Source organism: Trachypithecus francoisi, unplaced genomic scaffold (assembly GCF_009764315.1).
Source record: "Trachypithecus francoisi isolate TF-2019V2 unplaced genomic scaffold, Tfra_2.0 Lachesis_group6, whole genome shotgun sequence".
NCBI lineage: Eukaryota > Metazoa > Chordata > Mammalia > Primates > Cercopithecidae > Trachypithecus > Trachypithecus francoisi.
In genome coordinates, this window is record NW_022681471.1 from 23,900,615 (window position 1) to 23,915,318 (window position 14,704).

At 38.5% G+C, this 14,704-nt stretch overlaps 1 protein-coding gene across 19 annotated transcripts in view; it reads left to right on the plus strand.

Annotated features, from left to right (window-relative positions):
- Positions 1 to 14,704, plus strand: part of FAM122C (family with sequence similarity 122C) — an 81,669-nt gene that overhangs the window by 46,898 nt on the left and 20,067 nt on the right. For 4 of the 19 annotated variants that reach the window (XM_033201898.1, XM_033201906.1, XM_033201901.1 and 1 more), the window contains exons 7-11: positions 1,832 to 1,924; positions 2,331 to 2,419; positions 3,616 to 3,677; positions 7,864 to 7,960; positions 9,465 to 9,964. In XM_033201898.1, coding sequence (XP_033057789.1) covers positions 1,832 to 1,924; positions 2,331 to 2,419; positions 3,616 to 3,677; positions 7,864 to 7,960; positions 9,465 to 9,528 — 405 coding nt within the window. In that variant the 3' untranslated portion in view covers positions 9,529 to 9,964. Of the gene's footprint in view, positions 1 to 1,831; positions 1,925 to 2,330; positions 2,420 to 3,615; positions 3,678 to 7,863; positions 7,961 to 9,464; positions 10,440 to 14,704 lie in introns of those variants that run through there. The other 15 variants (XM_033201903.1, XM_033201904.1, XM_033201900.1 and 12 more) reach the window with 15 other exon arrangements.

Consider the following 14,704-nt stretch of genomic DNA (forward strand, 5'->3'; position numbering starts at 1 on the left):
TGTATCTGTTGCATAAATAATTTTTGAGTGCTCTTTTTAATTTTTTTTTTTTTTTTGAGACAAGTTCTCACTATGCTGTCCAGGCTGGTCTTGAACACCTGAGCTCAGTGGATCCTCCTGCCTCAGCCTCCCAAAATGCTAGGATTACAGGCTTGAGCCATTGCACCTAGCCCTTGATTGCTCTTGAGAAATACTTCATGATTTACTCATAAAAATAGCTACCATTATTTGAAAGTGGAGTTCAAAGTAAACAGTTTTGTGACACAAAACCATAGCTGCTGTGGACCAGTTTCTTCTCTGTCCTCGCAGGCCCAAAAAAAGTTCAGTCGCACTAGTTAAAGTGCTTAGATAACAAAACAATAAATGATTTCACTCCCTTCTCAATAATTTATGAACTATATATTAGAGTCTTAAACCACAGACAATAGACTTACTAGAAAAATATTGCATTTTTATGCCTGTGTATTAGTCCATTCTCACATTGCTATAACGAAATACCCGAGACTGGGTAATTTATAAAGGAAAGAGGTTTAATTGACTCACAGTTTTGCATGGCTGAGGAGGCCTCAGGAAACTTACGATTATGGCAGAAGGCACCTCTTCACAGGGTGGCAGGAGACAGAATGAGTGCCAGCAGGGGAAATTCTAGATGCTTATAAAGCCATCAGATCTCGTGAGAACTCACTCACTATCACGAGAACAGCACTGGGGAATTCACCCCCATGATTTAACACGTGGGGATTATGGGGATTACAGTTAAAGATGAGATTTGAATGGGGACACAGCCACACCATATCAGCCTGTAACACATTCTCACCACTACCATTTTAATATAAAACCTTTAATTTAAACATACTTAGAATTTAGTTTCATCTCTTGTTAACATTTTTAAATGTCTGTGTGCACATAGTGGTTACCTAGTTGTGGTAGCTGAATGATATTTAGTGTTCTTTTCTATGGACATCCCAGATAGTGACAAAACAAGTACTGAGCTGAAATTTGAATAGGAGAGATTCTGACTAATGTCAATCTTCAGATGTGGGAGTTATTCGATACGGAAATGGATTGTCAACAGAAGCAATGACATCTTATTTTCCTTTGAGCCCTGAGTACCTTACATGGGCAGTTATCCCTGATTTTGGAGTACGTCTGGGAGAATAAGTAGATAATCTCTGGAGCCTGTCACTTTTCATGTTTTGGTGCTAATACAATGGATACTGCTGGAGTCCTTTGGCCCAATTCTAATTACTTTAGGTATTGGCATGGATGAGTAAGAGAATCTGTAAGTGTGTTAGGAAGAGGAAGGGTACATGTAATACACACTTGGCTTGTTTTAGAAGGAAAAGGGCAGATTTTAAAATCCTGAATTATGAAGTACTGATTTTGTCTATGCAAAATCTAGAGACAGTTTCCATAAATGTAGTTATTCCTGCTGTCTCATTTGCATCTTAGTTCCAGTCAAAACCTTTTTGGTCCTTTCCTGGACATAGCATTATAGTTTTCAATAACAAAGCACAGGTCGAAGCAAAGAGAAGAGCTTAAATTTAGGATTTGTGTTATAGTATTGAGTACTCACATTCTAGGACTTTCTGGCATGCTGGGAAGCCCCTCAATCACCATATAGCTCTCATCCCCAAAAGGGAAAAGGGTACCTTTGCTTATTGAAGTGAATTTTGGGTTCCCTGATTGCTTTAGGATGGTGAGAGCTCTTCACCATGGTGCAGCCAGTGACACAGTAGTAAGGACTCACTTCCCTGTGCAACGAGTATCTCAAGTATTTGATTAATAAACAATTGGTACTACAATTGTACACTGCTTTCTGCTTACACAGAATGACAATGGCTCACAGAAATCATCCTCTCTAAAGTGCATTGATTTAACACCAGTATCCTCAATGGCTTCTTCCATCAAGAAGACTGGGAAGGTAAGAAAGGAATACCTAAAAGTCTATGTCCCTTGAAATATTTAGGAAGTATTTAGGAACATTAATGGTCACCAATAAAAATATTTTGGGGGATATATTTTGTCGCAGTACATCTGATTCTAACTAACAGTTTTCCCTTCTTTTTCATTTCTTCAAGTATTACTTATATGTATAAAATTCACCAACTTTAAAGTATAGGGTTAGATTAATTTTGGTAATTGTGTTCAATCCTGTAGCCACACCCATAATCAAGATATCAAACAGTTCCCACACTCAAAACAATTTCCTAATGATCTTTTGTACCCCAGTCTCCCTCCCCACCATCCCTGCCCCTCCCTAGGAAGCCAATGATCTGCTTTCTGAGAAAAGTGGCAGTTTTAAAACCTGTGTTCCAATTTGATTTTAGCAGTGTTTCTCTCCATCATTACAAACTTGTGTGAGTTGCACTGGTTCTCCTTCAAGTCACATTCCCAGTCCTACGCAACAATACATCATGTAAGTTTATGTTTTATGAAAATACCAAATTGCTTATAAAACAAGAATTATAGAAACTTAAAAGAAATTATAGCTCCAAGTTTTGTGCCAACCAAAAAAGTGACTTCTTTTTAGGGAAATTAAAATGTCATTGTGTCGGCCGGGCATGGTGGCTCATGCCTGTAATCCTAGCACTTTGGGAGGCCAAGGCGGGCGGATTACCTGAGGTCAGGAGTTCAAGACCAGCCTGAGCAACATGGAGAAACCCCGTCTCTACTAAAAATACAAAATTAGCCGGGCGTGGTGGCTCATGTCTGTAATACCAGCTACTAGGGAGGCTGAGGCAGGAGAATTGCTTGAACCCAGGAGGTAGAGGTTTGCGGTGAGCCAAGATCACGCCATTGCACTCCAGCCTGGGCAACAAGAGCAAAACTCCATCTCAAAAAAAAAAAGTCACTGTTTCAGTTTATCATTTTGTATATTGAAAAAGTCAGGTGACTAAGAACATAAGAAGAATTTAGTAATTCCTTCACCCTGCTAATACATAATCTTTCTCTAACCAAGTTTGTTAATAAGGATCAGAGCTATCTTTAGAACTTTAAACAACTTCAACCGTGATTCTCACCTTCATTCAGGCAAGTCCCAGCCAGGACTGTAGGTTTTTGTAGACTCTAGGATTCAAAATCCTGAATCCTTGAGAATTAGAAGATAGTTTGCTCCTAAGGCATTCCTGTTTTTACCCATATGTAAAGAAAAGCAGTAAAATGGCTGGGTGTGGTGGCTCACACCAGTAATCACAACACTTTGGGAGGCCTAGGTGGGCGGATCACCAAAGGTCAGGAGTTCGATACCAGCCTGGCCAACATGGTGAACCCCATCTCTACTAAAACAATACAAAATTAGCCGAGTGAGGTGGTGCATGCTTGTAATCCCAGCTACTTGGGAGGCTGAGGCAGGAGAATCGCTTGAACCCAGGAGGCGGAGGCTGCAGTGAGCTGAGATTGCACCACTTCTCTCCAGCCTGGGTGTTAAGAGCGAAACTCCATCTCAGGAAAAAAATAAAAATAAAAAACAAAGAAAAGCAGTAAAATGATGTAATGCCATGTCCTATACAGAGTCCCGTTTTCGTGTATGTCCTTAGATCTGTTATAATGAAATAGTCATGCTGATTTTGTTAAGAAATATTTCTTATAATGATCATGATGATTTTATTTTAGAAGAAGTCAAAATCCTACCAACATTATTAGACCAAGTATCCTTGGACCATTAAAAAGAAAAGGTACTTTTATCTACCAGCAGAAATAAATATAAGTTATTTTATAAAAATATCTAAAATAAAATGTTATACAAAAATTTATTTTTAAAGGCTTTATTTATTTAAAATATATTTAATAAGCTATTAGAGGCCTTTCATTTTATGCAACTAGAAATATGTATAAGGATATTTTGAAAACTCTAAAATGCTACATAAATGTGAAGTGAGAAATTTAATTCCAATTTAGTTGGCTACTATGATTTTCAATATAATTCACCAAGTTAGCTGTCTTCATTACTTTCTAAAACAAGGTAGAGAATAAATGAAAGAATGAACAAATAGAGTGAGTCAATCGTCAAGTGTTTTGCTGAATATCAACCCCTGCCTCACTGCCACACACACACACGTTGCTATCATATGAATAAGTTGACACAAATTAGATCCACTTACAACACTAAAAATATATATGAAGGTGTATGTTCTTTGGTGTTTAGTTTCTTTATGAGAGTTATTTTTGGTTAAATATATGGAAAGTGACCCACCTACTCAGTAATAAAGGGCAATGGAAAGAACAGAAGTGTTTTTTAAAAACTCCTACGATCTGGATCCCACTTCTCTGTATCGTTCCAATTTTAGTATATGTGCTGCCGAAGCGAGCACGGATCCCACTTCTCAATGGTACCTCACTAAATTATGCTCTTCTTCCTTTTTTTTCTTTTTGTTTTTTCCTTGAGACAGAGTCTTGCTCTGTCACCCAGGCTGAAGTGCAGTGGCACAGTGTTGGCTCACTGCAACCTCATCCTCCTGGGTTCAAGCAATTCACCTGCCTCAGCCTCACCAGTAGCTGGGATTACAGGTGCCTGCCACCATGCCTGGCAATTTTTTTTTTTTTTTTTTTTTTGTATTTTTAGTAGAGACAGGGTTTCACCATGTTGGCCAGGCTGGTCTCGAATTCCTGACCTCAGGTGATCTGCCCACCTCGGCCTGCCAAAGTGCTGGGATTATAAGCATAAGCCTGTATATTTAGTACAATGTTTAACTACCATGGGGAGGGGAAATGGGTGAATAGGAAAGGAGATTAAACTTAAAAATGTGTATTGTGAAAAATCTATTAAGAAAGAGGAGTAAGAAGAATAAGAAGAGGAAAGAAACTGAAACATGCTTTAATGTTCTTTGCGTATTTTGAATTAACTAATGGCAGTCTTCCTAACAACACAACATAACTAACTCAGCATGTACTTTTTGTATTCTAAGATTAAGGGCTAGATAAATTCTGGAAAACACTCTTTTCCAAAGTAAGCACATTGTTTTATGAAGATGCTTCAGTTACTAAGCTTAGGGGTCTTTTACCTGTGCTGTGAAATTTGGGCTAGTGTTGAAAAACTATTCAAATATATCAGGAGTTTAAGAGCTGTTAGAAGTCGAGGGTCAATTAAGTATTTAAAATAAAGTACGCTTAAATTGAGGAGTGTTTTACCAGATTAAAATAGTTCTCCTTTTGAGACACGTATACATACATATGTTATCACATGAAAAGCATCTGGAGTTTTCTTAGAATTTATGATTTAAAAATGATTTTTATAGATCAATTTTGACATAAAAGATGTAGTTTCGGCCGGGCGCGGTGGCTCAAGCCTGTAATCCCAGCACTTTGGGAGGCCGAGACGGGCGGATCACGAGGTCAGGAGATTGAGACCATCCTGGCTAATACGGTGAAACCCCGTCTCTACTTTTGAGACACGTATACATACATATGTTATCACATGAAAAGCATCTGGAGTTTTCTTAGAATTTATGATTTAAAAATGATTTTTATAGATCAATTTTGACATAAAAGATGTAGTTTCGGCCGGGCGCGGTGGCTCAAGCCTGTAATCCCAGCACTTTGGGAGGCCGAGACGGGCGGATCACGAGGTCAGAGATTGAGACCATCCTGGCTAATACGGTGAAACCCGTCTCTACTAAAAAAAAAAATACAAAAAAACTAGCCGGGCGCGGTGGCGGGCGCCTGTAGTCCCAGCTACTCCGGAGGCTGAGGCAGGAGAATGGCGGGAACCCGGGAGGCAGAGCTTGCAGTGAGCTGAGATCCGGCCACTGCACTCCAGCCTGGGCGACAGAGCGAGACTCCGTCTCAAAGAAAAAAAAAAAAGATGTAGTTTCTGCCCAGTGTCTTCGGAGATGTGACCTGTCTCATACTTGGTTTTCAGCTGCTCTGAAAGAGGACTGCCTTATTTCTTTAAGGTATCCCTGACGGAACTCCAAAGCGAATTCTGTATATACCACCTAGTCCATATTTTAAGTCATACCCCACCCTCCAAAGCATGCCCTATACAAATGTGCTGAAAATTCATTTGGCCATTTTTGGCCAGATACAATAACAGATAAACAGAAATTGAAATTTATTCATATATTTTGGAATATGCATATTCATTTGGGAAACAACAAACTATGTCCTATTTGGACCCCATTAATACAAATGAAATGTGGGAGAAAGATAGCATAAAAATAAAAGAGAGGTCCTGAGGCAGGGGGCAGGGGGAACTAAAAAGAATGAGGATTCTGTGAAGTGAGATCAAGATTAGCGTCTCCAAAGCATATGAAGTCATATTTTATGGTGAGAAGCAGCACTTCCATCAGGAATAAGCGAGAAAATGGGCCTGGCGCAATGGCTTATGCCTGTAATCCCAGCACTTTGGGAGGCTGAGGCGGGAGGATAACTTGAGGTCAGGAATTCAAGACCAGCCTGGCCAACATGACAAAACCCCGTGTCTACTAAAAATACAAAAATTAGCTGGGGGTGGTGGTGCATGCCTGTAATCCCAGCTACTCAGGAGACTGAGGCAGGAGAATCGCCTGAATCCAGGAGGCAGAGGTTGCAGTGAGCCGAGATCACACCACTGCACTCCAGCCTGGACAACAGAGTAAGACTCTGTCTGAGAAAAAAAAAGGAATAAGCGAGAGTAAATAAGCCTTCATATCGGAATACTGCAGCAATTGGGCAGCTATAAATATCGTTTGACAAGTAATGCTGGTTTTAGCAAAGAAAGACCTAATTTTCTTTTACGAGGAATTTGTTTTGATTTGTCATGTTTTCAATGTTAAACCGAAAAGGAGAGCTGAGTAGTTTTTCTATAGTGACGTAAGTGTAATCTGGCAAGGCACGGGACACTAGACTTCTTTTAAACTTTATGAGCCATGATTACACTTCTGTGGAAGGTCTATGCAATATCTTAATGGTGACCTTAGTGTTTTATCATTCAAATAGAAGTTATGGGCTTGAATGTCAGTTTTGCTCAGGTCCAGAAATGGTTATCATATGAATGTGAAACACTATGCAGATTTTAACATTTACTTCAAGGCAAAGATTACAGAAATGCAGTTTTTTTTTGTTTTGTGTTTTTGAGATTAGATGTTCTACCTTAGTCTCTAAAGATACACTTATTTTGTTCCTTGTGTGCTATAAAAGAACTTATCTATTTAGTTCATTGTGTACATTTAGCAAAATAAAGATAGCAACAATCTAAAGTTTTAAAATAAGGAATGACATTAAACTCATTAAACAGCCTTACTACATAGCTATATCAAATCATCTTGCAGGGCCGGGCACAGTGGCTCACGCCTGTAATCCCAGCATTTTGGGAGGCCGAGGTGGGTGAATCACCTGAGGCCAGGAATTTGAGACCAGCCTGCCAACATGGTGAAGCCCCATATCTACTAAAAATATAAAAATTAGCTGGGCATGGTGGTTTGCGCCTGTAATTCCAGCTGTTCTGGAGGCGGAGGCACAAGAATCGCTGGAACCTGGGAGGCGGAGGTTGAAGTGAGCCCAGATCGTGCCACTGCTCTTCAGCCTGGGTGACACAGCGACTTCTTCTCAAAATAATAATAATAATAATAATTAATAATATCATCTTATAGAATTTAGTTAATAATATAATAAAATTATAATCACTGTAAACAAAAAGTAAATCTAAAAACATTATATACAGTACAAACCCAATTTTATTTAAAAAACAATCGTGTATACAACATATTCAAAAATTACTAAAGAATGGTTATGTCTGAACAATTGTTACTTAAAATTGTTTTCTTTGCGCTTTTCTGTATTTTATAAATTAATTGCAGTGAATAACTATTACTTTTGCAATTAAAATCATAATAAACATGTTAAATACAACATAATCTACCTTGATCTACTATATTGTCATAGGTGAAATGGCATTTCAATATCAACCAAAAAGGATTTTCCAAGGCACAACCAACGTACTTTCTTCTGATACTTCCCAACTGTCAGAAAATAATGTGTGGTGAGTACTAACATGAGATTTTAAACATTCATTGACCATTTTTACTTGTTTTTTAAGTCTACTTTGTTTATTGTATGTATTCAGAAGTATGGTACATTATTAACTATTCTTAGAAGTTTTAAAACTAATATTCCAGGCCAGGCACAGTGGCTCATGCCTGTAATCCCAGCACTTTGGGAGGCCAAGGCGGACGGATCATGAGGTCAGGAGATCGAGACTATCCTGGCCAACATGGTGAAACCCTGTCTCTACTAAAAAATACAAAAATTAGCTGGGCGTGGTGATGTGTGCCCGTAATCCCAACTACTCGGGAGGCTGAGGCAGGAGAATCGCTTGAACCAGGGAGGCAGAGGTTGCAGTGAACGGAGATTGCGCCACTGCACTCTAGCCTGGCGACAAAGTGAGACTCTGTCTCGAAAAACAAACAAACAAAACTAATATTCCAAATGGATGCTATAAACTTGAGTTATTTTATTTTCTTTTTTTCTTTTTCTGAGACAGGGTCTCACTCTGTCACCCAAGCTGGGAGTGCAATGGCACAATCTTGGCTCACTGCAACCTCCACCTCCCAGGCTCAAGCAGTCCTCCCACCTCAGCCTCCTGAGTAGCTGAGACCGCAGGTGTGCACCACCATGCCTGGCTAATTTTTGTATTTTTTTATAGAGATGGGGTTTTTCCATGTTGCCCAGGCTGCTCTCAAACTCCTGAACTCAAGCAATCCACCTGCCTTGGCCTCCTAAAGTGCTGGGATTACAGGTGTGAGTCACGTCACCTGGCGGAGTGTTTTTCTTATGAGATGTGTGTGATACTAATATATGGTGGATACATTTTTAGAAGTGAGATTTTGGCATTAGATGAAGAGATATTAGAGAAATACATAAAAATGCGTCATTGGAAAAAGTCATCTTCTGCCTGTCTTTTCTCCCTTGGATTTTTGTCTACCTTGTTGGGTTGAGAGTATTATTGAAAAAAATGCCTAAGAAAGCATGTTTTAGTGATAAAAAACAAGAAATACCAGAATGGATTTCTTTTTCTTTCCTTTTTTTTTTTTTTTTAGACGGAGTCTCGCTCTGTCTCCCAGGCTGGAGTGCAATGGCGCCATCTCAGTTTACTGCAACCTCCACCTCCTGGGTTCAAGCAATTCTCCTACCTTAGCCTCCTGAGTAGCTGGGACTACAGGTGTGTGCCACCACACCTGGGTAATTTTTGTATTTTTAGTAGAGACGGGATTTCACCCTATTGGTCAGGACAGTCTTGAACTCCTGATCTTGTGATCCACCTGCCTTCGCCTCCCAAAGTGCTTGGATTACAGGCATGAGCCACCGCACCTGGCCATGGATTTCTATTTATTGTTACTGGTGGTTTCATTGTATGACTCTTACAAAACTTTGCCTGTGACAAGTGCCAGTTGTTAGTCATGTATTTTGCACTCATGTGTAGAAAAAGCAGAGTATACAGACAGATCTCTTGAGTTCTGCTATCAACGAGTGACATTTTCTTCTAGTCTATTTCCAGCTACTTTTGATGGAAACAACAGCAATGCTGGTCTTTTGGTAATTCATCACTGAAATCGGCACCGTCAGAAACTCTCCTTTGTCACCTTCTGATACTGGTTCTCATTTGTTCTAGTAGTCGAACTTTCAACTAAATGATTCACCCATCCCAAGACTTTCTCACCAATGGAGAAACACACACATCAAGCAAATCAAGTCAGAGCAATGAGAATTGTACTTTATAATTTAAACTATCTCCTATTTATCTTTTTTCCTCAATTTCCTAAAATTCTATTTATCTACAGAACTTGCATGTATAATTTTTGTGTATGTCCTTAAATTCAATGTAATAATATTTTCAAAGATGTTTTCCAAATAAGAACTGCGTTGAAGATACAAGCATAAATTGTTAGGCTGCTATTGTCTAGAAAATGCTGTACCTTGACTTTTTGAAATAATCTTATGAAACATAATTCTGATAAAATATAATTGTTCAATTAACAAAGTAAAATGATGTTTGACAATTATGTACTTAATGGTCCATGCTAGTCTTTAATGCTATTTTCAGTAACTACTAGCTTCCACTTGGTGAAGAAAAGTCACATATCAAAGGCAATTTTTATGACTGAGTTATACCATACCTATCCAAGGATTGCTTATTTTGCACATGAATCCTTAGATATTCAATTTCTTGGGAAGCAGTAGGTAGAAGAGCAAGATGAATTAAAGTTAATTGAATAGAAAGAAAATAATATGTAATTGAGGCTTCACTCAATTTGTACTCAACCTGATTAACCCTGATTAATTTTGTATTCTAATTAAGTGTGAGAAAATGTTGATAAATTGTAGTCTTTTACATTTTTATCATTTACGTTTTATTCATCATCATGACTACTGATTTGATTAAATACAGACTTAATATGTTAGGGCTTTTCTGCCAAAATCGTGCTTCCAGTTGTCCCCTAAGGGCTATAAATGTTTGTTTAAACCCTGATTTTCATTTGAAAGTCTTAAGGGTTGTTTTGTTTTTTTTTTTTAAATAGGAAAAATTGTGTGTTAAAAAATTTAAATTTAAAATATGTGCTTTAAGTAATTGGAGGTAGTATTAGCATTTTGAAAAACAGAAACATATTCTCAAGAAATGAAGCTGAGAATGGTTTAAATTGCCTCAGCTAATAAGACAGTAACAGTTATCTAAAATACATATAAAAGACTTTTTTTCTTTTTGTTGGAAAGAATCAGAATGATAGAAATGTGATGTGGGTATGCTGCCATATGGGAAAAAAGACTGTGGCACTAACAGGTTTTTGACACTGACCCTGATGGAACTGATCAGAATTGATATATAAGTGGGAGAAGATTCTATTCAATTATGAATAGATGAAACCAACTATTTATAAAATGACTAGGATCATGATGGTCTCTTGAAACTGGGACAGGATTCTATAAATTGGCTAAGAACAAGGAAACTATAATATTGCCTTTGTTACTTGCTTCTTTACTTGCCAGCTCTTTAGTGGACCAGTTGTGAGAGGGGCCCCTCATGGAATGAGGTGTGGTGTGGTTGCAGTGATGTTTCTTGCTGAAACTGTAGATCATTGACAGACAAAGGTTCACATGTACTATTGGCACCTTAGCCAAAGAGAATTTCGCAGAATGTTCAAGCACAAGAACTAAGGATGCAGAAAGTAACTAATGGGGATAAGACTACCACTCAGTTGTATGAGGAACTTTTATCAGCAAATCTCGGTAATCTTGACTATCTCAATATACTTTTCTCAACTCAGACAATTCCTTTCCCTCTATTCAGTTACTTTTTTTGAGACGGAGTCTTGCTTTATTGCCCAGGCTGGAGTGCAGTGGCATGATCTCGGCTCACTGCAACCTCCGCCTGCCAGGTTCAAGCAATTCTCCTGCCTCAACCTCCCGAGTAGCTGGGATTATAGGCACATGCCACCATACCTGGCTAATTTTTGTATTTGTAGTAGAGATGGGGTTTTGCCATGTTGCCTAGGCTGGTCTTGAACTCCCGGCCTCAGGTGATCCACCCACCTTGGCCTCCCAAAGTGCTGGGATTACAGGCATGAGCCACCCAACCCAGCCCTATTCAGTTAGTTTGTATTGATTTAGCTGTACACTAGAATGCCACAACTTACTATAATATGCTCAGACTCAAGGATTCCATAGTTGGTTCTTCATTCTGTTGCCTTTTGAGCTTGTGTATTGAGAGGATCCATTTCTAAAACGATTTTCCACTTATTGTTGATTTTTAGACCAAAATGATTGTAACTTTTACTTGCTATTCTGTGTTTGATTTTTTAAAATTATGGTAAGGCGGCCGGGCACAGTGGCTTACGCCTGTAATCCCAGCACTTTGGGAGGCTGAAGTGGGTGGGTCACCTGATGTCAGGAGTTCAAGACCAGCCTGGCCAACATGGCAAAACCCCATCTCTACTAAAAATACAAGATACTAGCTGAGCATGGTGGCAGACACCTGTAATCCCAGCTACTTAGGGGGCTTAGGCAGGAGAATCGCTGGAACCCAGGAGGCAGAGGTTGCAGTGAGCTGAGATCACGCCACTGCACTCTAGCCTGGGCGACAGAGTTAGACTCTGCTCAAAGAAAAAAAATTATGGTAAGGCTATATTTTGTCTTTCTAAACATGCCAAAGAATTATCATATCAGTTTTCTAGAGTGAAGGACATATATTAGTTTCCCAGCACTGCCATAACAAAGCATCACAAACTGAGTGGCTTGAACAGTGGAGATTTATTGTTTCACAGTTCTGGAGGCTACCAACCTAAGATCAAGGAGTCAGCTGGGTTGGTTGCCTCTTGAAGCTCTGAGGGAGAATCTGTTCCATGCCTCTCTCCTTGCTTTTGGTGATTGCTGGCAATCCTTGGCTTACAGATACATCACTCCAATCTCTGCCTCAGAGAGAATCACAGGATTCTCTCTGTGTCCTATGTTGTCATAGGGCCTTCTTATAAAGACAACCAGTCGTTGGATTTAAGGCCCACCCTAATCCAATATGACCTCATCTTAATTCCATTATATCTGCAAAGACGCTGTTTCCAGATAAGGTCAAATGCACAGGTCCTGGGGATTAGAATTTCAAGATATCTTTTTGAGGACACAATTTAACACACAATTGTATAATTTTAGAATTTTGATTTTCCTTGTTTCATCTTTCCTAAATTAGTTTTTTAAAATTGTCTCTCCTATAACTCATCTTAAAAATGTGAGAACAAGAGGTGACTATAAAGCATCATTATTAAGCCTTAAATATGTGTTCAATCAAGTATTCGTATTTTACTTACAATCTTATAAAAGAGCAGTGCTCCAAATTTACCCTAATGATTCACTGATATTCAACATGAAAACTCACTGTAGTAATGAGTTGGGTTCTCAGATCGGGAAAATATATATATGGTTTGTAAAATTTATAATTACCAAATCAACCAATAACATTTATAATTTTAAGTATATTCAATAAATATCTAATGAATACTTTCTATGTACAGGAAACTGTACTAAAACTTTTATGATATATGAGGATGAGTGAGATACCTTATCTGTCTTCAAGCAGGATAACTAAATACAAAAATAATAATACAAGACAGTCTATGATAACATGACTATAGATACACATAAGAAAAGACACTTTTACTGTAAAAATAGGATATAAAGATAATACTGAGATAACGTAATCTTAGTATTCAGGGATTTTAGAAGTCTTTGAATCTACCTCTCAATGCAGAAATCCTTTTAAGAATTCCAGACAGATGGCCGAGCGCGGTGGCTCACGCCTGTAATCCCAGCACTTTGGGAGGCCGAGGCGGGTGGATCACAAGGTCAGGAGATCGAGACTATCCTGGCCAACATGGTGAAACCCTGTCTCTACTAAAAATACAAAAATTAGCTAGGTGTGGTGGCGCATGCCTGTAATCCCAGCTACTAAGAAGGCTGAGGCAGAAGAATTGCTTGAACCAGGGAGTCAGAGGTTGCGGTTAGCCATGATCATGCCAGTACACTCCAGCCTGGCAACAGAGTGAGACTCCATTTCAAAAATAATAATAATAATAATAATTCCAGACAGATTATTTTTTAGCCTTAGTTTGAAATCTTGTAGGAATGAATGGACTCTGTCACAAGACAGTTCATTGTATTGTTGGACAGCTCTTATATTTAGAAATCTCTTACATTAAAAGGGGGGATGAGTGTAGAGTTTGTATTTAGGTGGCCTGTTTCATTGGCTCTTTAGAATTGAGACAAATCAAATGAGCTATTAAAAGCACATGAGTTAAAGTTCTAATTCTGCATTAATCTTTGTCCCTGCTCCTTGAATTATTAGTACTCCCACTACAGGATATATTTAATCTCATCTTCTAAATGAATTTTTAAAATTCACCTAGAAGCAACTATGTATAAATATCCAAGATGAAAATGCATGTATGATACTTTAGGTATCTATGGGGAAAACTAATTACAATTTGCCTGAAGTGTTTTTAAATATTTTAGATCTTAAAAGTCGAGCTTGAAAAATCTATCATACAGGTAGACTTCACTGTCAGATAGTTAAAATTGTGCATTTAGAAAAGGTCAGGGAACCATAAGTACCCCAGCAAATACGTGACTTTGTTTTTCTGAAATTCCATAATGTCTCGCAGATGTCTTACAATGTAGTTCTTAACCCGAGGGTAAGCAAGATTGATTTCCACAAGTGTCTATAACGTATAGGTGGAGAGAATCATACATCATATAGGAATCTCAGAAACTTGCTCAACCCCCTTACTAAAGGGAGACTTGATGACCATGGTCTCTCAGAAGAAATGCATTAAATGAATGCAGTCATTAACTAAATCCTATAAGTTGACCAACAGCTACATATGTGCAGTTGGAGATTTCTGTGGCTTTACTGACAGCAAAGTAAATCAGTAACATAAATGCTCATGTCAACCTTTTGGGAGAGTGACCAAAGTACATTCTTAGTAAGTATAGGAGTCAGGAGATCTGACTTGTAGCTCCAGTTCTGCCACTAGCTATGTGGGTCTTTGGGCAGGTCACTTCACCACTCTGGGCTTCAGGAATCCAATATGTAAAACAGATCAGACTAGTTATTTATAAGGTCCCTTCTGCCTCTTAAAATTTTATGGATTCTGTGAAAACATGTGCCTTCATCTTTGCTAGTATGACAGTAAAAGTCATGGTGGCGTTTAAAATATTTAGGAAATTAGAGAGCTTTATACCT